A 24,743-nucleotide genomic window follows, 5' to 3' on the forward strand; every position below is an offset into this window, starting at 1 on the left:
CTTACCCAATGCTCTCCCTGTGCTCAGGTAGTAACAATTGGATTTTGGATAATGCTGGAGGCTCCTTTAAACTGGCTGTGCAACCGCTGCTTTTTAAGAGTTATAGGAGATTATGAGAGCAGTTACTTTGAAGCTTTTTCAGTAGTGTTCCTAACAAAGCATTCAGACTGATTTGCTGATGTTTGCCATAGGGTACAACGGTTACTTTTTAATGTAAATTCAAACAATAAAAGAAAACCATTAGCTTTGCAGTGAACTTGAATAGAGTTATTAATTAGTTATTAAGGAACAGTGGCCCATAGGACAGATTCAATTCTCTTGTAATGCAATCGTCTTTGTTGTTAGGTCAGATTGAAAGTGCAGCCAGGGGGAAACATAAAGGGTAATGCCAGGTGAAATTCTTACTGTGATTTCTGAAGAATACTGAGGGGTCTATATTCAAGTAAAACAGGGGGCCTGGTTAATGAATTAAGAAAGAACATGCTTTGCATTAGCAGGAAACGTGTTTAAACATTAACCAAGAGGATCTGTCCTGCATTTTTCACACCATTTTTAATTAGACAGACTGCATACATTTATTCATACTGTGGGTGCAGCATAAATACAGGTAACTGGGCAGCTGATATGAAGTGATGAGAGTGGGAGAGAACACTGAAACTGTGGTAATTAATGGAAGAAATGCAGAAGAAAATGCAAACTGAAAGTGACCCTGCAATGACAAAGTGGGGGTTTGCAATAGCCAATCAAATTACCGTCTATGATTGTGAAAACTCTTGTATTCAATGCTTACTAAACCAAACCCTCAAGAGAAAACAACGAACCTGGAATTGTTTTTACAGTAATCTCAATTTGTTCCTCCGAACCACATGCAGCAGAATGAGAACCTTACATTCAGTTTAGAAATCTTATGTACATACAATGTTACATTAAGCACAGCTGGCCTTTAAATCAACATTAATTAAACATGCTTTTTATTTTCTTTGCAAAGGAAAAAAGTCTAATACAATTCATGTAAAACGCTGAATTTGCCCACCTGAAATATTAATTTAAGGCAAGACTAAGTCCCAGTTTTAGAGCAAGGGCTTCTGATCGTTGCACTAACTGCTAGTAGTCAGCCATCAGCAATAAGAGTACTCTCCAAACATTACAGTTGGTGAGAGCTAGAGGGAGTCTCACTTTGCAGTGGAATGGCCGCACTGCTGAGGTATCTGCGCTTACTCATATAGTCAGTGCATGAGAGGACCACCCCCTTACACAAGCATCTAGTCGTGTAAGCAGGCATTAAGATTCCTGAGATGCACAAAAGAAGTTACTATGTCCTTTTATCTTCTACTTAAGATAATGCAGTACTACTCCAAAATAAGAAGACACAAATATTTTTTGTTCTTGTTGTTGACGTCTTATTCAAGAGCTGCACCTTCTCCCCCCCTCAATGCCATAGGTCTGCTCATAGGTTTTCTCACTTGGAGGCTTTTCATTTGTCTTAACCATTCATTCTTTCAAGTGAAAATGCATTTCCTCTACCTGGATCTTGTTTTAACACCTAAATATTCTGTCCCTGTTACTTTCTAACTCACAACTCAGAAATTTCATATTTCCAATATAAATCTACCCAGCTTTGGAGCAGTTCACAACAAATTGCAAAAACAAAACAGCAATGTAACTCTGGCAATTCTCAGTAAGTTACACTTCTGATACATCTTCAAGTTTACCTGATTAGCACACCGTTCAATTTTTGCTTTAATAATGATCAGCTTATCTGAAAGCACTTGTCATGTTTTCAAGATTATAAATAGAATTTCTCTCTGAAAGTATTTTCCTCATCTTTTCCTCATTTTTTCCCTCATTCCAGCTGATGGCTCTTACCAAAACAATCTTCTCATTCATGTTGCTCTGCTGTTAGTCCACTAAATCAATGAAATCTTCAATAATTTTAAGTAGGCTATTTTTCATTTCTAATAAAGACATCAGGAAGGCTTTACACTATTAACTTCACCATGGCTTTTGCTCACCTGTCACCAAAGAAACACAATGCTGTGAGATTAAACAGCACAGTGGAAAATGAGAGAGCTCAGATGGACAGAAGATAATATATTAGTATTTTGATTGAGGCCGAGCAGATGGCGCGTTCATTAGAAGACACTTTTCAGTAGTTTTGCCAATGTAACTCAGTTCTGACAGGTAAGTGAACTGCTCCATTGCTCAGGATTCAAGCTTTTGTTGTTGGTTGGAATGACACAAATGGAAAAGATTTAATGCACAAGAATTAACTCTAACAGTCAAGATACTATTTACATTTTTACCAGTCTGACTGGCTTAGCCTTCCACTTACATGTGCAACATGTGCAAGGCAGAACAACAGTCCAAATATACTGCTGTCACCCTGAAACACATTTGAAAAAGGGCAAGTCCAATTCACAGTATGCTTACTCATGTATTTAGCACAGTTCCTCAGCCTTTCTTCTCCAGATAATTCAGTATTAATCCAAACATCATTAAGAATAATAAAAAGTTTCCAGCACATCATTTTCAAACAAGAGAACTTGAGAGGTTATTTCTACAGGTACCTTTTAATGCAAATCTTGAAGATTTCAGAAGATTTCGACATTTTTCCCATCCCAATACAAGCAATTGCTTTTATTTACATACATTTTACCCTTTCTGGTACATTTATATTAGTTATTGCTAGTTACCTTCTTTGTTCTTAAATAATAGCACAAATGGTTTACAATCATCACACCTCACAGTAGCCTGGCTCACCATTTATGCAAAATAAAAATGACTTTAAGCCTAAATATATTCTTGTACATCTTCTGGCATGTCAAGATTTTCTCCTAATTTATTAATAACTTTGATTGGCAGAACACTCCAAATGTGCCAGCATCCGTGACTAACATAGATGAAACTCAATTGAGCTGAGTGAAGAGAATTTTCTTCAGTTCTTCATTCAGTTCTTATTCATCCCAGGTATCTCCATATTTATTTACTTTAACTAAAGAAGAGAAAGAAACAGTAACCATGTTATTAGTTTTAAGTGCAAAATTCACAGTGTCAAAAGGTTCAGTGCGTTCCCATTGAAAGTGTTGAGTGGGGAAAGCATCACAGCACAACAGACGTCTAATTGAAGATACTTTTGAATAAATGGGGAGAAGAATTAATTCATTATTCTTTAACAAACTTATCCTCAGTCCAGAGGCCTACTGTGCTCATTCCTGCCCTACAGAACTTGTAATTACTTGGAAATGAACACAACATGTGGACAAGACAAAGACAATTGGAGGAAACAGGCAAGGAATGTTTCGAGAAATATGTGGCTAAATAATGTAGTTACGTGCACAATTGGATGGATTCAGGATAGTTCAAAGCACAAATAAACTGAAATTAGCACTCCCTACTAGGAAATCGCTCAGCCATTATTATTTAGCAGCTTCCTTTAGCGTATAAGCGAGTCAGAGAGGAAAAATACAGGCTACTGGTCTTTAAGAATTTACTCAGATATATTGTGCATAACTGAAAAATGGACAGTAAGTGAAAGATGCTCTCCTGAAAGTGAACTGGAAGGTGTCTGTAACTGATTGCCATCGCTGACAGCACAGAGATGGATCTATGATACAGAAGGAATGCTGATGCTAGTTAGACACTCTTTTATAAATTGAATTGCACTTTAGTTATTAAACCCAGTTATTATTGCCTTTCTACAGTAGAAGCAGTGGAACAGACCAGTGTACTGTCCTTGTTCCAATGAGAAGACAGTAAACTCAGCATAATGCACTGACAAATCTGTTTTAAGCAGATTGATACTGCAGGTGAGGCACATGAGAAGCCGTGTTCAACTAATCTGATTTCCAGTTCTTTTTACCACAGTAGCTTAGCAGGTTGTGTTCATTTGTTGACTGTAATGGTCCAGTTCAAATCACTGTGCAGCTACACAGATTCACACTGTTGTAACAAAGGGAAAAGAAAAGGCACCAGCAGACGGAAGCTACAGACTGCTTACAACTGATTTAAGTACTGTTAATTTCCTCTTCTGTCCTTGCTACAGAAGACAGAAACCTCTGTCTCCTATTGGCAGTCTGGGTCTGGATACAGAGACAGGAGGTGAACAAAGGGGTAACAAATCAGGATGCACAGAGGATGGACATAACAAGTAACACGTCCCATATGGCACAAGAAGCTATAACAGATTTAAGCCCACAACATCAGCATCCCTTAACTGCAGATTTAAATGCACCTCCACTTACAAATAATTTCTCAATTTTAGTACTCCCTTTTAACTTATTTTTTTCCTAACAATGGAAAGAAGGTACTCTTTATATACAAGTTTATATATATATATATATAAGTTTATATACAAATCTCAAGTGTTGGTCAGTGTACTTCTAGTCTCAAAGCCTGACTATACCCATCAAGCAGAACACAAATCTAACTAAATACAATGCTGTTGATCAATACTTTATTATAAAAGGTCCCAAATAACTATAACTACAATAATTAATGCATTCTCATTTGTAGCCATAAGACTTGGCATGAAGTATGGCAAGGTTTGCAGAATGCTACTTGAAATCTTAAGTGATGTTTCCAATGGTTTTCTGTTTGTGAAGAAACACCTTGAAAATAAACATTCTGTAAATCAACTGACAGTGTCAGCTGATTGAACTTACAATCTGAAACTACAACTTCAATGTTTTATTTGACTGAGTCACATGATAAAGGAAAAAAAAACCCAAACTGTTATTCTCTTATTGATATATTTAAGTCTGTACCCAATAATTCTAATTTTAAGTTTTATTTCAAGACCGTGAAGGTTCTTACAAAAGCAAAGGATCTGGAAAAAGTATCTCACAAGTATATAATAGACTGACATTCCTAAACAACACTGTTGTAAAGTTTCCGATTACTGCTTCAGATTTTTTTGCATTTACATACTTTTTAATATATTTATAACAACCTAATAGGCCCAATAGGAGACAACTATTCTTACAAATCTTTTTGCATTGTCATTGAGTAGACATTTGGTTTTGCTGCATACGAAACCAAATGATTGTATCTTAATAGTCCAGCAGTCTGGTAAAACACTTATAATGATATCTTTTTCCACAGCTGTCACACTAAATAATACAGTCCTAGAGCAGGTAAGTATGAACTGCTACTGATGTCTCCTTTTAAAAACAACTGTTCAAGTCAGAAAGTCCACTGGAGTCTTATTTTCAGAGCTCTGCATTCTTACTTTGTTGCATAGTTTTGTTTCTCATGAAACAAATCTCGATATTGTTGCTAAACGCTGTTTCCTTCCTTTGCATTTTAATGTAGAATAATGAATCTCTAGAAACAATACCGCTATAGAAATGCACTAACTCCACAAGAAACAATTCATAAATACCCCCCACTCCAAAACCATCAACTATAGTCTATTCTTTGAGAACAATGCTCTCTGAAACACACACCCCCTTCCACAGCTAAAACTCTTCAGTAAAGCTCAGAGAATTCTCTGTTGAAAGACATTGCTCAACGTATTAAAAAATAAAAAAAGAAAATTCAAAAAAAACATGAGATTTTCAGAGTCCAGCACCAACCAACATGACTAGGGAAGAATTATTGTTCACTATTGGAAGATGGGTATTTCTGGTAAGACCCTATTGCATATCACACACCTTGAGACACTGCAACTGTAAGTTGCTTGAAGGGCAGGCAGAATTAAGCTTTGGGTTTGTAACTATATTTAAAATTATTGCTACTGTTTGAATTTATCACATATTGTTGTAAATCAGCACAGTACCTTCCTTAACTGGTCTTTCCTGGGGAAATTTGCCTGGAGTTTCTGCCTTCAATGGTGACATGACTCCATATGTCTCTCTGTGTTTATTCCTTAATTCCTCGTATGTGACACTTTTTTTTTTACGACTTTCTTCTGGAACTGGAGGAGTTTCTACAAACACAACAGACACAGGAAGACCAGAAATGGCATCAAACAACAAAACTTGTCTACAACCTCTTCCAGAACACCAGTTAATTACAGCACAATCTCAAACAAAAACGAGTGTGACAGCTGCAATTCTAAATGCAATTGAGAATGTATGTGGTCCTTTTATCCATTTCATTTTGTCTGTCTGGTTTAGATCTACTTATTTTTATAATTTTACCCAATGGAAAGGCTAACAAGAACATGGTACCTGATAGATATAAGAGTTCTGGTCACTTTATATAAGATCAATGCTCAACATACAATTGATACGTTTGTAATTTCTGAGAAGAAATCCAGATTAATCTAAAGCGTTTGTAGCAAGGCTTTTAAATTCTGCTATCAAAGGATGAGGACCACAACCATCATACGTCACTTGTTATACACTTCAATTTACATTTGTAATGCAGAAGCTTGGTTCTATGATTAAGGCTTTACAAATCATTGATATTTGTGATGAAGTATTATAATAAGTCCCTTTACTGTCCCCCATGACATCCTTATAACAAAGCTGAGGAAGTATGGGATAGATGAGTGGACGGTGAAGTGGGTTGAGAATTGGCTGACTGGCAGAGTGCAGAGGGTTGTCATTGGCGGTGCGGTGTCTGGCTGGAGGCCTGTAACTAGCGGCGTCCCCCAGGGGTCTGTGCTGGGTCCGGTCTTGTTCAACATCTTCATCAACGACCTTGATGAAGGGATAGTGACCACCCTCAGCAAGTTTGCTGATGACACGAAGTTGGGAGGATTGGCTGATACGCCTGAAGGCTGTGCTACCATTCAGTGAGACCTGGACAGGCTGGAGAGCTGGGCAGTAAGAAACTGGATGAGGTTTAACAAAAGCAAGTGTAGAGTCTTGCACCTGGGTAGAAATAATTGCATGCACCAGTACAGGCTGGGGGAAGACCTGCTGGAGAGGAGCTCTGCTGAGAGGGACCTGGGCGTCCTGGTGGACGACAGATTAACCATGAGCCAGCAGTGTGCCCTTGTAGCCAAAAAAGCCAATGGCATACTGGGGGTATTAAAAAGAGTGTGTCCAGCAGGGTGAAGGAGGTGATCCTCCCCCTCTACTCTGCCCTGGTGAGGCTTCATCTGGAATACTGTGTCCAGTTCTGGGCTCCCCAGTACAAAAAAGACAGGGATCTCTTGGAAAGAGTCCAGCGGAGGGCCTCTAAGATGGTGAAGGGCCTGGAGCATCTCCCCTGTGAGGAGAGACTTAGGGAACTGGGTCTGTTTAGCCTTGAGAAAAGAAGGCTGAGAGGGGACTTGATCCAGGTTTATAAATACCTGAGGTGTGGGAGCCATAGTTGTGAGTCTGGTCTCTTTTCAGTAGTGCGTGGGGATAGGACTAGGGGTAATGGGATGAAAGTACAGCATAGGAAGTTCCGCACGAATGTGCGGAAGAACTTCTTTACAGTGAGGGTGACGGAGCACTGTAACAGGCTGCCCAGGGAGGTGGTGGAGTCTCCTTCTCTGGAGATATTTAAGACCCGCCTGGACGCCTTCCTGTGTGACATGGTGTAGGGAGCCTGCTTTGGCAGGGGGGTTGGACTCGATGATCTCTGGAGGTCCCTTCCAACCCCTACAATTCTGTGATTCTGTGACACAACAACATCTAAAACTTTTATGTAACTAAAGGTGAGTTGCACAAAAGAGTTTTTTTGTACTGTTTTGTGTGTGAAACAAAACATTTCCCATCAAGAAATTAAGAATCCAAACCAATTCAAAATATGCAACTCTGCATTGAATAGCAACAGACTCCTTTGTGTACCACAGAGGCCAGTCTTCAGAATAGTGTTTCCCTTGCAATAGCAGAGCACACAGTCCATACTGGACTGACAGGAACAGCTGCACAGAACAGTACTTTAAAACCTTTTTACTTCTTCATGAGAAAATCAGCTGTCACATGAGAGAACACAACCTACATTCAGTTCTCAGAGAATTTAAAGACTTCTCACTTTGAAGACTTAAGAAAAAACAACAATTTTAAGTCATGGAATTAGCAGTATACAGTTAAATACAGTTAAAAACAGTATACCATCACAAGTGAAAATTATTTCATTCTGAAAGGCTAGCAGATAAATGGTAGAAATTATGGCTTATCTACTGCAACAAAAAGGTTGGCACATTCATCTTAATTTTAAACAAAAAGAGCTTCAAGTCAGAACGCGTATTTTGCAGGTCAAGTTTCTTAAGAGATTAAGCCTTGCAAATTCATTTACTTGCAATTAGAGCTAGAAAATGAAAAAAAGCATCTGCATTTAGCTTACAGTTAGAAAATAATACATGTATTTAACTTCTGTCTCAAAACAATTCTAGGAACTTCAAGGTGTTTCACTGAAAAACACTATTATGCCACATATGATTTCATGGGGTGAAATTAATTTTACTGAGAGAGTTAAGAGAAAGGCAAGAGTACTACAAGCTGCTAAATATTAAGACAGGTCCCACCTTGAACATTATAATCAGTAATTCCTGTAGGTGAAGATTCATTCAGGGAAGCACTGAATGGAACGGGTTCATAACTAGAGAGGGCTCTATCTGTGGAACTATAATCATCTGAATAGCCAGAAGTCATTGGGAATTCAGCTTTTGGAGAAGGTTCAGTAAATGATTGAGAAGGCATATCTGAAAATTCAGATTTTCGACTGGAGTAGCTGAAAAATAATAGAAATAAACATTAAATAGTGAAAGCTACAGTTAAAATGAAACTATATGAGTGACATTGTGTGCAGATCAAGAACTTACCCTGTTTAATGATTTAGTTTAGTTTTCAACAAAATTAACTGAACTGCCTTAAAAAAAAGGTATTCTTTTTAAACACTGCAAAAACGAATAGGTACCCTTCCCCAACACTCTTTGATTCTTCCCAAAAGCCCAACTCATAGCCCCAAATCCCCAGATCAGAAGACAAAAGAGAAAGTATTTTGCACTTTAAAACAAAGAACCGACAATCCTTTCCCTCAGGGACTCTTCAGACAGAAAAAAACACAACAGACACAAACAGTACAGGGTGTGTCCGTGTAACAAGCTATAACATGCGAACAACAGTTATTTCTAAAGATCTCTTAGGAAGAATTCGCAATTAAAAAGCCTTTATTATTACAAGTGGTATAATTGATCAGTAATTCAGAACAAAAGAAAAGGAGAACTAAGACCTGTCTTGGGGAAACAAAACAACAGTAGTTTCCTGAGCTGTTGAATTAAATTTCAGAAGAAACATTTATGAATTTACTCTTGGGAAAAAAAAAAAAAAATCATACAAAAAATACTCCTGAAACTGATGCCTGATGCTACCTACTGGAATGGTTTCAAGCTGCAGCAAGGAAGATTTGGACTGGACATTAGGAAATATTACTTCTCAGAAAGGGTGGTCAGGCACTGGATTGGACAGCCCAGAGAAGTGGTAGAGTCACCAACCCTGGGGGTGTTCAAGGAACGACTGGATGTTGTGTTGAGGGACATGGTTTAGTGGGAGCTATTGGTAATAGGTGAACGGTTGGACTGGATGATCTTGTAGGTCTTTTCCAACCTTGGTGATTCTATGATTCTACTCAGAGCAGCCTGATAAATCACTTCATGTGTGACACTTCTCTCATAGTTTAGTTTGATTTAAGTAGGAAGAGGGTGGAAATGATCAAGGCATTCTTGATGAAGGTGACACTTCATCCTCTTGGTGCCACTACAGTCTTTCTTGGTCCATTTTTTACTTTAAATTTTTGCTCATCTGTATATTTAACTTCGATTTGCAGTTAATGTTTGTTTTGTTCTCGCGTAGCACATTCCATAAACATACAGAGCTAAGCCATTTTTTTCTCCATTATATTTTTAAAGTATTCGGAAACACAAGGTTAAAGAATGATGTAACCCTTTAGCTCCCTACTCCTTTTTAACTGCAAACACATTAATGGGCAGATGTGTAATGGCCACAAACAAGAGTGCAATGATTTCTGTCACTGGCTTTAAAAGCCAGTATACATGGACGACAATGTAATTTGAATGAATTTAAACTCATTGTTCACCAGGGAAAGAAAAAAAGTACCACATAGCACATAAAATAGACTTCACAGATACAAGAGAAAGGACTTATAAAAGGTTTAGAGACATAACAATGCAGCAGATGATTGCTCACATGGAGTGAGTAGAGCTAATGGTCATTATAAGGTCTTACTAAAAACTGTGGAGTGGTGGGAAAGAGTCCAGCTGAGTTTATACAGTAGATGTACTAAGGGGCCATTACTGAAACTCATCAGAAATAAAAACATTCAGAATAAAGTTAAACCTTGCAGGAAAAAAAAAAACAACCTGATAAGTATTAATTCATAAAGTAATACAGAATTTAATCAAATCCCACATAAACATCTGACAAATCCTCACATAGAGAAGCAGCAGGGCTAACACTCCCTATCCAAAGGCTGCTCTCTTGATTTTAATTCAAGGGTTTAAGTGAGACATTCCAAAAGTAATTTGTAATTAAAAAACACTTGATGTAGAAAACATTCTGGAACAAAACAGGAAATAGTTTTAAGAACTTGATGAGTTTCTCATATGCACAGCATAACTCTGTTACAGATGTAAAGGATTTAAACAAACAGCCACAAGTTTGACCACCATGCTTCTTCCTGCACTGATATTGTTTACTGAGCTCTTTCCTTTGATAAACACTGAAATCATTTCCACCCTCTTCCTACTTAAATCAAACTAAACTATGAGAAAAGCTTCCAGAAGGTAACACTATTTTATTTGAGTTAACTTAGTTTACTTCTCAATTGGGAAGGGCGACTTTAGATGTCACACTACAAGTAAACTCCACAGGAAACCAACATATGTTAATTTACAAGGAATATATTTTCATAAGTAAAATGCTTGTTTTTCTATTTGTCAAAGTAATGTATTTTATGTGTTGAGTTCAAAATGTGTTTTTATAGCTGATAAATTGATACAGATGATACAGCTTCCAGAAAGTGGCAGAAAGGGAAAGCGGGAGGGTACAGATCTGAAGATCTTTGAAAGCTGCCAATATAGCCTTGATCTCTTCGGTCTTTAAAATGCCTTATCCTAGAAAATAAGTGTTACATTTAGAAGGAAATTAAGTTCTTACGAATGTGAACTATGCCTCTGAGCCTGTCGCAGAACATCTCCTATTGGGGAGTCCTTCAGCTTCTTAAATTTCTCGCTACAGATTGGCAGGTAGGATATCTTTCCAGCCAGGTATCCACATGTTCCAGCAACTTTATTAAAAGAAGAAAAAAGATGTTTTTATATGTTGAATAATAACATTCAACACAGTTTTAAAATAAATAATTCCAAATGAATTATACAGCATCTTGAATAAGAGAATAAAAGCAGTTGACAACTGAAACAAACAAAAAAATGTATTAATAATCTCTTTACCACTTTTGCAGTCAAAGACCACTAGAAACAAATGCAAGAGCTGAACAAATACACATGGCAATGACTTAAACATGACATGAGCACCACGTGATTTCAGATAATAATTAATGAATGAAAGGTGACAAAGAATTCTAATCAGCCTTTCCCAAGCTCCAAAAACAGCAATTAACTATCAAAGATGATAAAATGGTCAGGAATAAATAAAGACAAAATATTCTAAGAATTCAATCCATTGTAATGGATAGACCACAAAATGTATGAAGAGAAATCCACAATATTTTGTACTAGGCTCTAGTATTAAACTAGTTATACAACTAAATTGGTGGAACTCTTGCAATTTTAAGGCGAATGCTTTCAATTTCGCATATGGGATATTTTATCTGCTAGGCAGGATATAAGCCTAAATTCCATTTTTTTTTCTGGAATTAAAGCTGTTGATTTCCATCAGTTGGTCCTTCAGGTTTACGAGTGGGCACAGAGAAGCAGAATTCAGTGGCAATCAAAAGAATCTCTGTTATCTGTAGAAGAGGACAGATGCCTTTATATGCATTTTCTAACTATGAAGGCTAGAGACTAAATCATCCTTAAAACAGGTAGATATTAGTTACCAGTAATATAATTCCCCAAGACCTTCACACTGTAGATTATATTACCTGGGAATCAACATAGCAGGGGATTTTACCCTACCATACTGAAATTGTGATCCCTGTTATAAAGCCAGTATTTTCCAAAAAGGTTAAAAAAAACACCATGCTTTCCAAGGAAAATAAAAGCCACACGCAAAAGCATAGTTTACAGATGTGTACTGATAAGAAGCGTAGGGGTTTAACTGCTTGGAAGAAGAAGGAAAGTGGAAGATACTTAACACACACAGAGGGAAAAATTTAGAGCCTTTAGAATGCTAAAAGAAAAAAAGTAGTCTTAAACTGTTTTACTGTTGTTTTACATCGACAATGAGCTAGCACCAGTACTCAGAACTGCGCATGTTCTTCTTTCAGAGCCCATGGGGGAAAAAGAAAACAAAAATAATGACAACAGCGTTGCTTCCTTCAAGCAGATTTCACTGCAATGGGAATGTACAGTTAAACTATGAGACACCACGTGGAGCTGGCAATCATTTCCAGGAAGAACCTGTAGACAGTAGCCACATCTGACGTAAACAATGAGGATGGAATGAGAACTGCTTAACTCAAGCCTTTTAAACCACAACCTGCATCCCCCCCAAAAGTCCAGTAATCAAACTGTATCTGCTAACCTGCACAAACCTACCGAAAGGCAACCAAAACACACTTTTAATGGAAATTCTTTTCACTTAAAATGAAAGCCTATATGTTCACCAGTGTATGCTGAAGGTAAGTTAGAAGTATTAGCCACAGTTTCAAGAACAGTTGGTCTGGCCCATTTCAAAGTGTAGTTCTGCTAAATACATGGAACATCGTCTTCAGCGACATATGCGTAGGAGGTGTCAGGAAAATAGTAATTCTATTATCCATTAGAAATCTTTGTACTGTTTAGCATTCGAAAAAAGCAAGTAGAACTTGCTATAAACAAATGGCAGCCCTGGTCTCTCACATTCATTTATCTGCCTAAACAACACTTCCTTCATCACAAATCATGGCTTTTGCCCTCTTCCCACTGAAGTAAACTGTGATAATAACTGGCTGTAACTGGCTGCATCTAAGGAGATTGGCAAGATGGTGAGTTCCTGTTTTACTGTTATGTATTACATTCAAATGGCTAATTTATTATTTTTTTTAATTATAGTTAACCCAAAATCATTCATGAGAAATTGCTGTCTTCCCATAATTGTATAACAGAACATCCAGGGAAAAAAAAAAAAAAAAAAAAAAAAGCACTAAAATAGGATGAATGGGATAAGTGAGACACATGAATAATGACCTTCAAATTAGGAAGGGAGGGGTGGGTGTACCCTGGCAAAGTCCTTCAAGCCAACTGCACTGCAGCAGCAGTATATTGTTCCAATATTTTAGGAGATATTATTTGGACCTACAAACTTTTAAGCAATGTAAAAAAGTTCTACTTGCCAAAGCAAAAATATTGAACAGATTCTGCAAATATTAAATATGTTCAAAAATGAGGTTCTGATAGAAGCATCACAAACTGCTAGTATACACAGTTTAGGTGATAGCAAAAGAAAATGTTTGTGTGTGTTTGTTTCTTCCCTCCTGCAAAGTTTACACAGACAAGGAAAATACAAAAGCTAGGTCAAAAGAACATTTTTACTTAGTTCTTTACAGTTGTAACACTCTGAATAAGATGCTTCAATAGCAACAGGCTACATTCCTACACACACTCCTAAGCATGAATTTATTTCTGATGAATTTCTGATTCCTCTTTAATCTCCATCACCAAAGGATACTGACCCCCAGCAGACCACAATGAAAAGGAAAATAAATAAGGAAATTTATACAATGCCTGTTTACAGTGCTTTTATCTTTCATTCTCATATTACTGCTGTGAAGAACAGTTCCAATCTTACAACTATATAGAAAGCCTAAAAAGAAAACTTGTCCTAAATCTGCTGCACAAATTCAAATATGATTAATTGCTCTACCTCTTGATAGTGTACAGTTTTTTTTCCCAGTATTATATGCTGTTTTTAAGAAACATATGCTGTTTTTAAGAAACATTGCAAAGAAGTTACTGTCTGATAGAATCCACTGCAGGAGGTGAACTTTACTCACTAGATATATCTGATTGTGTAGGCATGATCTTCAAGCAGTTTTACTGATCTAAGCACAGAGTGAAGTCATAGTCAGTGAGCCAGCTGGTTTCATGGGAGTTACAGCTGAGTAACAGACTCCAGAACCTAAGACACAAATGCCAGCTAATCTGTACACAGCTTTTACTTACATACAACTTTAGTAAAGGAGCCAAATCTTGAGCTATCTCTTAGAATGCCTGAAAATGAGAGACCAAAGTAATTAATAACAAGTTATTAAGTTGAAAAAAACCCAACCCATTAACTGTTCTATGAATACAAAATCAGAATTCTATTGCATAATACCAAGAGTAGTGGACAACACTTTTACTGTTAACATTCAAAAGAATGCAAGAAAACCTAACACTGCAATTGCCCACGCAATTCTAACAACCTAAGAATTAGCTCTTTAATCATATCACAGAGTACCACTACGTTCAGTCAAATCTATTGTTTCATAGTCATAGTGATACTGTATTTGTAGAGCAAAACAAAAGGAAGAATAATTTTATTTTCATTTAAAGTTCTGCTCCTTCTTTAGCTTCAGAAAGTGCATGCCATATAGCTTAAGTCTGAACTCTCTTAGTTACCCATAGATGTAAAAATTATTATAGCTCCTTAATTAAGCAGAAAGGTCATATCTCAGCAAATACAAGTGAAACCAGGTATATTTACAGTTTACCTTTTTTGATTAAGAAACTAGTAGCCAGCATGCTTGCTGCAGCCAAAGGAAAAGCTGTGAAGAAGAAGAGAAGTTATTTCAACACAGTATTCAATGTAATTAACAGAACAGGCAATAAAACGAAAAACACTATGTCTTACTAAATTCATTTATATGAGTATATGCACAATTAACAAACTGTAAGAGCTATGAAACATTCTCAGTTCCAGCTTTTGAGACCCGTTACAAGTTATGCAATACTGGTTAATGTGTCATCTTGTCCTCGAACTTCAAGCTTCCTAAAACCTAAGAGCCAGTTGCAGCTGGGGAAAAGGGACAAGGTGCTGACATCCAGCTACAGCTCCTACAGCATCAAAACACAGCACTTTAAACCTGAAAGTTTACACAGGCTTTTAGAAGAGATGGCTGCATAGAAGCCAGTGCCTCTAAAAATGGTTGGTAATCAAAAGGTTTGATTTTATTATGAGATCGTTTAAATAATTCCAACTCTCTAAGAGATACAAAACAATGGGATTAAAATGAGATAATCAGAAGAGTCAATGAAATCAAAGAGTCAATCAGCAATCAAATAACAGAGCAGGTTGTTTTTGTAGTTTATGGATCACGCTACCCAACTTTGGGGTAGGATCAAATGCAGAGAAGGCAATGAACGCAGAACTGCATTACTACATGTCACAATCTGCTTGACCATTTACATCAGTTTTTATCACACTGAATGACTACAGATAGCAGGAAGTACTTGGAGATGGCACGAAGCAAAAGGAATGCTTCCAAGCAATTATAATGTTTGGAAGATAACGCTGTTATGAAACTATTCATAGTACCAAGAACACACCAGATATAATAACACTGAAATAATGAATCACAGAATGACCTGGGTTGGAAGGGACCTCAAGGATCATGTAGTTTCAACCCCCCTGCCTGGCAGAGCCACCAAACATACACATTTACTAGATCAGGTTGCCCAGGGCCTCGTCCAACCTGGTCTTGAACACCTCCAAGGACGGGGCATCCACAACCTCCCTGGGCAGCCTGTTCCAGGGCCTAACCACTCTCCTAGTGAAGAACTTCCCCCTAACATCCAAGAATGTTGACAAAGTTAAAGGTAATGGCATCAGAACTCATAACGAAATTACATACTAAGCAAGACTGCAAACATAGATGTTACAAAAAGGCTACTTGAATTACATTAACTTCGTCTAGGGGGATATTTTTCTATTGTAAACAGCACTAAGTTTTTAGTGTTCTGAAGCATGTAATTTGTTAATTAAGTTCCTATGTTAAAATAAACAGAATTTTAATTTTTACAACACTATTTAAATACACATTGCAGACTGTTGCTTTTTGCTTCCCAAATTCAGACAGAGCTAAGATAGATTAGGAATCCAACATTAGGGTAAACATGGCCAGATGTCACATTTAAGAACAAGTACGGGCTCTATGGCTTACAAGTGAAGTTAAAGCAACAAAGCAACATTTCAAAGAGAATGTAACCCTCCAATCCACTGAATATTAGAACCCTTTGAGTTTTAGAGATGCTACGGCAGATCTTCCATAAGATCAGGTTCTCTGAGATACAGAATGCGAGCTTAGATTTGAATCTAAGTTAAAAGAAAAAACAAAGTTACATTAAAAAATCTAGCAGAACTTATTGCAGGGGAATTCAGCTTAACCTTCAGAGCTCAGAAATGATTTATAAGCCCAGCACAAATATTCTGGACATCAAAGACAAGTGATACATTATAGTGGAAACAAATGCTACAATGTGGGCCTACACGTAACATAAAATGATAACTAAAAATTAAAAAAACAGCCACAGGGAAACAAAAATTGGGAGTCAAACATAAAATCACCATAACTAGCAGGTGTAGAAATTAAACAAAAGATTAACAAATCAGAGCCCATCCCCACTTTTCACTGTGATGTGCAAAAACTACCGCGCTTCAGGAATGAAAGAAATCTTCAGAAAAACATTAAGAGGCAGGAATGGCAACATCAGGTCATTGAGGAGGGGAATGCAATGCATCCTAGTTCAAATGGGGGAGAAGGTCCTATCAAACCCAACTCACCTCGGTAGCGGGCGCTCTCTTCAGCACACTCCTTGAGGAGCCTCCGTTCCTCTTCTGTTGGCACATAGTGCTTAGGGACCGTGTTCTTTCATTGGGGAGAGCAATAAGAGAAAGCAAAAGGATTTAAGGGGATTCTTCCATTAAAAACTTGTGACTTTCAGACCTCATAGCGCCTGTACTTCAACACAGCTATGATGAAGAAGTGAGCACTTCTCCCCAGCTCCCTGTGCAACCATCTTACAGCTGAGTAGAGGACATTAAGTGCCTTCAGATATACTCCATTGGACTCCCTGTCAAGGTGCAGAGGCCCCAAGTGAAATCATAGCTTTGGGTATTTATCTAATTTCAAAGAAAAGAAAAGCTGTGGTTATACCATTTCCCTTCCCACCTACAAAAGGTCACGGACAAGCAGGCCTCAAGGGCACGGCGGGCCACAGGGCACGGAACGGCGGGCCAAGGCCTGACCGGAGCTACACGGGGCCCGACTGCAGCCACACCGCAGTGCACCCGTGGCGCCGCGGCCTCGCACCTCACGGGAACGGCCCTAGTACTGCACGGCCCCCACAAGCTCCCGGGGCCTCCAGGCCCAACGGCGCCGGACGCTTGGCCGTACCTCAGGCGGGTCGCCGAGCTCCCTGCCGCCGGGACCCTGCCCGGCCTCCATGGCGGCTCACAGCCAGCACGGCCCGGCCGCACCGACACAACCGCCACCGGAACCGCCCTGACGGCCCTCCGCCAGGCTGCGGCCGACCCGGAAGTGCTGCGGAGCACTGCGCATGCGCGACGAGCTCGGGGCGGCGTGGGGCCGAACCTGGTGCCGGGCTGGGCCTGGTCGGTACCGGGCTGCAGGGAGCTGGGTCGGGGCTGCAGGGCTGGGTCGGGGCTGTAGGGAGCTGGGTCGGGGCTGTAGGGAGCTGGGTCGGGGCTGTAGGGCTGGGTCGGGGCTGTAGGGAGCTGGGTCGGGGCTGTAGGGAGCTGGGTCGGGGCTGCAGGGAGCTGGGTCGGGGCTGCAGGGAGCTGGGTCGGGGCTGTCAGCTTCAGCCAGCTGTTCTGCTGTGGGAACAGCAAAGGAGGACGTGGGGCCTCGTGTCGCTGTGGCAGTGCTGTGCTTGGACCCGCTCCGCTGTTTTCTGCCCTTTTTTTTTTCTTATTTATTTCTTTCCCTCGGTGTACAGGCTGGGTGCATCAGCAGGCGGGACGCAAAGCATTAATTTCAATAGAGAACGTTTCCTTCCTGTGCCTTATCTCGTTTCCTGCCTTCTTAAGGAGAGCCACCCTGTAATAAACGTGAGAGCAGGCACAGCTGCGGCACTGCGAATCCTATGAAGGTAATCACTATGCGGCTGTTCTTTTATTTGCTGTGTTGTTAGCACCAGGCTCCTTGCTTGGCTGCATACAGGGCTCCCTTCCCCTTGGTTTAAATGCTGCCCAAGGAGGAACCTGGCACACAGCTCTTAGCGGTGCTGGAGTGTGCTCAGAAAGCAGAGCCTGCAGGGCTTTGTTATTGCAATGGGTGATAGCGGGTGAGCGCTGGGGATGAGAAAGCAGGAAGAACCGAAGGGGGATGGAGGGGAGAGGGGAGATGTTTGTGATAATGCGGTTTGTTTTCAAGCTTCCTTGTAAAGTGTCAGTATTGCTGCGCCAATTGTCAGTGCAGCGCTGTGCCTCTACATGCCTGGAATGTAGTGCTCCCTGCCAGCCCCGCAGCCAGCCCTGCTCTCTGAACACTGGGATTCAAGTGAAGAGGCTTAAATTGCTGCTGCCAGATGAGTGCACAGAAAGAGCCTGTGCCTGAAGATAGGAAATACGAGGTGTAGAGGCTGAAGGTGTCAGAAATCAGCAGGGAACGTGCATGTAGAGTGAGTGAAATTAGCACAGAATGCGACTGCGATCTGCCTGGTAACACAGATCGGTGCCAGCCTTAATCTCTGCTCATCACCGAACGAAGCCTTGTCCACACCTGAACACACCGTTCATCCCAAAGCAAGATAACTTGAATTCCCGATAGTTTGATTTATTTAACTCATTTCTGAAGGCAGTTTATTTAATGCTTCTGGGTACAGATAACAACTTTATTCTTCCCGTTCTGGGTAAATCTGGCTAACAGCTTGTTGTTAAAGCCTGCATGATGCTGTGGGGGATGTGGGAACTCAGTCCCTGGCTGCTCATCGTGGAGCCAGGCTCCTTTCAGCGCGGCCCCGTTGGCAGCCAGCGCTTCTGGGGGGGCGGGACTACCCACCGCCTCAGCCTATCGCCTGACAGCAGGCCGCCGTGCGTGGCGCTTTGATTGGCCGAGAGTCACGCCGCGGGGCGGGGCTTGGAGGGCGGGCTCGACCAGAAGGAGCCAATGGGGATGGGGCGTGGGGGCGGTGCCGTGTGAGTGCTGCGCTCGCGCCCCAGTGAGCGGCGGTTCGTGGCGGGGCGGTGGGGGCGGGAGGTCGGGCCGGGCCGGGCCGGGCCGTCGAGTTACCGGAGGGAGCGGCGGATACAGCGGCATAAAGCGGCGTGAGCGGCAGAGCCCGCTTCCCGACGGCGGCGCTTTGCGGGGCGGCGGCGCTCCGGGAGCGGTGAGGGTGAGGTGGCGGCCGGACCGTGGGGAGGGGGAGGGAGCGCTCCGACGGAAACGGGGCTTGGTTGGGATGAGCGGCCGGGCCACTTTGTTTACGGCGGGCCGGGGGCGGGCGGCGCTCGGCACAGCTGCCCTCGGTACAGCCGCCCGGCTGGAGCGCCGCCCCGCCGCCTCGCTCCGTCCCTCTCCTCTCCTCTCTCCGTCCCTCCTTTCCGGCCCTGCCGAGCTTCCCCCGCTCGTTCCCTGCGGTGTTGAGGCGGCGTGGCGGCAGCTCCGTGGCCGGGAGGCGCTCGGCCGGGCCTCGCGGGCCGAGGTTCCGCGCTTCGTAGTGACCGTGCGGCGGCGCCGGGGGCAGCGGCCCTGAGGCAGGCTTTGTTCCCGGCCCCGCCCCGGCAGGCGGCAGCGTCGGGCCCGAGCCTCGTTGGGTTCGTTTTCTCGCGTTGTGCTGCCCGTGCTGCTGTAGGTGCGGCGGGGGATTGGCCGCGTTCTCCCCCCGCTCGGCTTTAACGTGTGTACTTGCTCTACTTCGCTTCTGTGCTCGTTGTGGTTGGCTGTAAGAACGCTCGGCGAGCGGCTCAGTTTGTATTTTAGCCAGAAATCCGTGGTTCAGTAGCGATTGTACGGTTAGTTCCAGCTCGGAAAGAATCGGAAGGGAAACAGAAAACAAAGCAAAAACCAAACAAACCGTGTTCTGGGGGTCGCTGAGGCTGAGTTGTCAGAGCCATTTGTTGGCTTTGCTGTGAGCCGCAGTGCAGAGGTGAAGGAGAAGGAAACCTGGGCTTTATCTCCCCGGAACCGGAGACCTGAGTGCAGCTGGGAGCACACGCAAAACATGTGGGCTCTTCTGTACTCGTGTCCTGGCCATCCCCCAAGCTTAGGCTTCGTATGTTGCAAATGATAGGTCAGGTGGTGAGGCATTGAAACGAGGCCAGAGATAGCAAAGTGTAGGTAGGTTGCTGACCTGGCCACAAAGAGCCATGTGTATTTGCAGGAACAAAGTAGTGTGGAGCATGTAGAGTGCTGTGCTTCGTGAGGTGATTTACCTGTAGCTATTTAAGAAGTTCCTGCAGTGTGCCTTTCTATAGGTTCCCTGCTGTCGCTGTGGCACTGAGAATGCACTCCAGCCCTTCAGAAGCTCAGTGGAAGCTTGAGCAAGCAGTGGGAAACCACACACTGTGCCTCATCTTGTGGTGTATCACAGGAAGGAAGTATAACCCCAGGTAAAAATGGCAGTGCAGGCTTAGTAAGTTGAGTGCTTACAGGTGAGAACAATGCTCTGCGTCAGAAGCTTGTTTTATTTGCAGAGGCTCCTGGAGGCCACTGGCTGGTGGTATGTGATGGCAGTGCCTGCTCAGGAAGCAGAGTGGTGGTACGTTGCTTTGGGATGCTATCTGCTATCACAGAAAAGTACTGCTGAGCTTTGTTTCAAAAGAAAAGCTGTTGTTGTGCGACGTGGTGTAGGGAACCTGCTTTGGCAGGGGGGGTTGGACTCGATGATCACTAGAGGTCCCTTCCATCCCCTACAATTCTGTGATTCTGTTGGTTCTTCAGGATGAATTTAAGGTTGAGGTACTGAGCTAACTTCACTTGTGTGTTTGGCTGCCTGAACTAAGGGAGCACAGTCACAGCTGGTGATCATGTCATAGCATTACATCCTTCAGGAAGGAGATGGAGGGCTGTAGGTTACTACAAGGTAACTATGTAAACGTCTCATTTGTTCATATTATTGTATTAATGCCTTTCCAGTGTTCTACCAGCCCTGAACAGCTCAAGAGTGCTTCTCAAATGTTTTTGTTCTTTCTCTGCTGTAAATATTTGTCTTTCTAATTTTGGGGGTTAAAATTAATTGATGTGCAGAAAGTTTTTGCTAATACAATTGAGAACACCCTGTCTGTATTTACTTTTTCTAAGAACTTAAGAAGATTATAATTAAACCCAGCTCCCATTGGCTATGTATGAAAGAAACCGACTTGGAAAACAAGGTGTTCTGCATTAGAAATTGCCTATTTTGTATCTACTTCTGTACTTCAGGGAGTTTTATCTTGGTCTCTTTGGCTGGTGGCAGCTGGTTCATTATGGCACAAAGGATTAAATGTTTTCCTTTCTTTTTCAGTCCGAGCACTGTAAGAGGCATGCAGGCAGACTGTACACTTCAGTGGGCTCATGTAATCCAGATCATGAGTATAGAATGTGCTCCCTCTGGTGTAGAGAGCCACGAGCTTGTGGTGGCTCTTGTATGCATTTGAGCCATAGCTCAAGGGCAATCACAGGTGTCGTGTTCCAACAGCCCTGTGAGATGAAGGTACCTCAGCGTTAGAGATGAGTTGCACAAGTCACCGTGAGAACAATGAAGGTAGCGGTTTGGGGTTGTGACCACGTGAGGATCTTCAGGCCTGCGCTGTCCTACCAGTGGGAAGTGCAGGGCAGCTCACCCACGGTGCTAAAGCAGCTGCCTCCTGCAGTCTGGCTGTGGCTTACCGCTGTGCAGCACTTCTGCACGCTCACACCCAAACAACATTGAACCTTTATGACTTCTGGGGCTGTAATAAACCTCTCAGGAATGATCATGGGCTGGAGAAGAGCGTGGCAGTGTGGGAGGGTTTTGCAGTTCAGTGTTATTCTTGTTTGGTCTCACTCCAAATCCCAGTCAGCTCCAGTGATAGGTGTTAGCCAGACTGATTCAACTAGGGTTGCTTTGCCTTTTTTTTATATAAAAGTAGCAGTTCTTTTTCCTGGCATTTAGCTTGTGTTTGCTGATTTATTTTCTACATATCTTTGTAACGCTGCATAGCTCTGTCTCTTCCAAGACTGTGCTGCCCTTCCTTCCCCTCCCCCAAATCTAATACAATCCCTAATTCCCTGTGGCATGACGCCTCCCAGGAAGAAAGGCAAGATGTACCATGGCAGGGGGGAGTCAGTACTGTCGCTGGAAAACATAAGGAAGGAGTAAGCTCTTGGGCTAATCGAACGAGAGTATCTGCTCTTGATGTGGCTTTGATTGTGAGGGATTTTTATGTGTATTGGTTGATTGTTGCACACACTTTAATGGTTCTCCTGGTCACTTTGGAGTTAGTTTGGTCATCTGTTTCCATTCTCCCTGTGCTTCAGAGAATGGGAAAAGTCTCCCGGCTCAGGCCTTTTTCTTAGTTTATCTATTAAACTGAAGTTGGCACAAGAGAATAAAAAACAAAACAAGTTTTGTGTGCCTTGTCATCTTGCTGTTGGAACACTGCTTCAGAATAAGATTCCTCTGGTACTTCGGAGTATTTGTAAGTTTCAGGCTGTTAATAGCAATCAATCAGTTGTTATTGTTCAGCTTTAATAATGGTGTTAAACAGGAAGAAAAGCTATAGGGTGACAACAGCAGTATTTATTGATGCTTGGACCTACCAAAGTTCAGGCCGTGTGGGAGTGGTGTTGGTTATGCTCATGAGGAAAGCGTTAAGGGAGCTCAAAGGTGCCACTAACAATGCAAATAACTGAGGGAGAGAAACTGAGAGGAAACATCAAGTGCCATTTTTAGAGGCAAGAACGTGCTAAAGGGTCACAGAGAGAAAATGGATGAGCCCTGCTCTGCAGTATTCAACCACACTTGGCTAGCCTTTCATAGAAGACTGACTGCTATTGTTTTTGTCTTCACTATTTGTTATTGCAGTAGTCTCAAAATACAACAATTGTGTGGTTTCTGCCAGTCCTGTGCAGCTAAGTTTGTTTGTTTGGAGTAACTGACTACAATGTTGGAAGTGTTTATAAAATAAGGGCTGGAAGAGGGTGGTGATAAATCTGTATGGACACACATAGATAGTTGTATCTGACCCAAAAGGTTTTTGCTTTGGTGGTGCAGGGTGGGAGACTTGTAAATGAGAATATTCATTTAAGAAACAACAACAAGTGGTGAGGGAATATTTATAGTCTGAGCTTTGAGAATGTTGTTGATAAAACCAGGTCTCTGGAATTCATGTTTTCAGTTAAAATTGTAAAGCGTGACTTAGTTGCTCAGTTGGTGTTGGCACTCAGTTCCTTAACAGGAGGTTGCGTATACTGCAAACACCGTGCCTTGGAGGACACTTGTGGTTAACAGCGGAGCTGGACGGATAGACTGGCTTTCTTTGCCTGGGGAAGCTTCAGCCTGTCTTGCATGAAAATTATATCAATAACACTTGTTTTCCTGCTCTAAGACAGGTAGAACTATTTGGATTCTTTCTGGAGCAGCTAAACATCTTTGAGATTGACAGAATCTGCAGGATAGACAGCAAATTGAGCTCATCCGATCTGCCGGTAATGCTGATCACATTAAAAAAGATGACTTTGAACAAAAATAGGATGATTTCTTCCTCTGCAGATATAATCTAAAAACAGATGTCATCCAAAAACTGAAAAATGTGCTGCATTGTGCATACAGACTGCTGTGGCTTATTCATTCCTTGGGGCAAAGAGCTGAGTGGTGGCTGATCCCATAGTGGCTCTGGGAGCCTGTGGGTACCCCAGCCCTTAGAGGTGGGGGTAATTGCTTCTGTTGTTAGGAGAACTGGCAGTAAGGGTAGGGCTCCTGACTCCTTCACTCTGCTACTGCTACCTATTCCTTTGCTTTGAATGTACATGCAGATCCTGCTGTACTTCTCTCTGTTGCATCTCTTATTGTGTCTGTATACCTCATGCTGATGATCCTTCACTTGATTCTGTATCCTCATTTCTGCCTCCCCAGTAATAAGCAGAGATTTTCCATTTCAGACTTAGTTGGTAGGTGTAAGGAGTGTTTCTTCAGATGGAGTTAATAGACTTTAAGGCTGTGTGTATATGTTTATTTCCATCTACCTCCCTGAATAATTAACAGGTAGATAACTGTAGGGTAGGTGGTGTAGATGAGAAGCATTGGAAGTCAAGTTTGGGAATAAGTAAGGAGAAGCACAAAATGAGCAGCACAGGCTTTTAGGGAAGAAACTTCTTTACCATTGTACGTACTTACTAACACCTTAATGTAATGCTTTTGGACTTGTGTTCCTCTGGAGGGATGAGACCCAACTATAAAACATTTGAGAACATTTTCTGTGTGTTACAGTCATCCTTTGATATTATAGTCTGTTGCTCAAAATCCATAACCAAGCCATCAGGTTGGCACAGATTATCCTTGTCTTTGTGTTGATGGTGGAGATACAATGGTGTTCAACTGATCTGAACCAACTTGAGGCCCAAACTTTTATTGCCTGGAGGATATTCACAGAAGGTACTACATAGCACGTTCCACATTATGCTGTACTGCAAGTTGTTCTTTTGATTTGCATTTTAAAACCAAGTAAATATTTTTGTTTTCAAGTCTTTCTCAGGCCCTGTAATTTTATAGTACTTTCTAT

The 24,743-nt window shown here is 41.6% G+C and overlaps 2 protein-coding genes and 1 long non-coding RNA gene across 4 annotated transcripts in view; 2 read left to right on the forward strand and 1 right to left on the reverse strand.

The window, feature by feature from the left end:
* Positions 1 to 1,424: 1,424 nt before the first annotated feature.
* Positions 1,425 to 17,583, reverse strand: OCIAD1 (OCIA domain containing 1). Of its 2 annotated transcripts, XM_015862176.2 has the most exons (8): positions 17,437 to 17,583; positions 16,824 to 16,908; positions 14,755 to 14,808; positions 14,225 to 14,272; positions 11,058 to 11,187; positions 8,408 to 8,613; positions 5,777 to 5,926; positions 1,425 to 2,992 (listed from the first exon to the last, which is right to left on the reverse strand). In XM_015862176.2, exons 1-8 carry the CDS (start codon positions 17,485 to 17,487, stop codon positions 2,955 to 2,957), a joined length of 762 nt encoding a protein of 253 aa, XP_015717662.1. In that variant the 5' UTR covers positions 17,488 to 17,583; the 3' UTR covers positions 1,425 to 2,954. The 2 variants fall into 2 exon arrangements, with proteins under 2 accessions (XP_015717662.1, XP_015717663.1); XM_015862177.2 differs by lacking the exons at positions 14,225 to 14,272; positions 14,755 to 14,808 and having other exon boundaries at positions 17,437 to 17,553.
* LOC116653359 lies at positions 2,992 to 13,202 on the forward strand. Its single transcript, XR_004306997.1, has 2 exons — positions 2,992 to 5,132; positions 12,349 to 13,202. It is a non-coding gene; the product is annotated as an uncharacterized LOC116653359 (long non-coding RNA).
* Positions 17,564 to 24,743, forward strand: part of FRYL (FRY like transcription coactivator) — a 140,098-nt gene continuing 132,918 nt past the window's right edge. Inside the window, exons 1-2 of the mRNA XM_032444335.1 lie at positions 17,564 to 17,654; positions 17,999 to 18,151. The gene's annotated coding sequence lies outside the window, so the exon portion shown is untranslated. The remainder of the gene's footprint in view (positions 17,655 to 17,998; positions 18,152 to 24,743) is intronic.

The sequence above is a fragment of the Coturnix japonica genome, chromosome 4, assembly GCF_001577835.2.
Source record: "Coturnix japonica isolate 7356 chromosome 4, Coturnix japonica 2.1, whole genome shotgun sequence".
Lineage (NCBI taxonomy): Eukaryota > Metazoa > Chordata > Aves > Galliformes > Phasianidae > Coturnix > Coturnix japonica.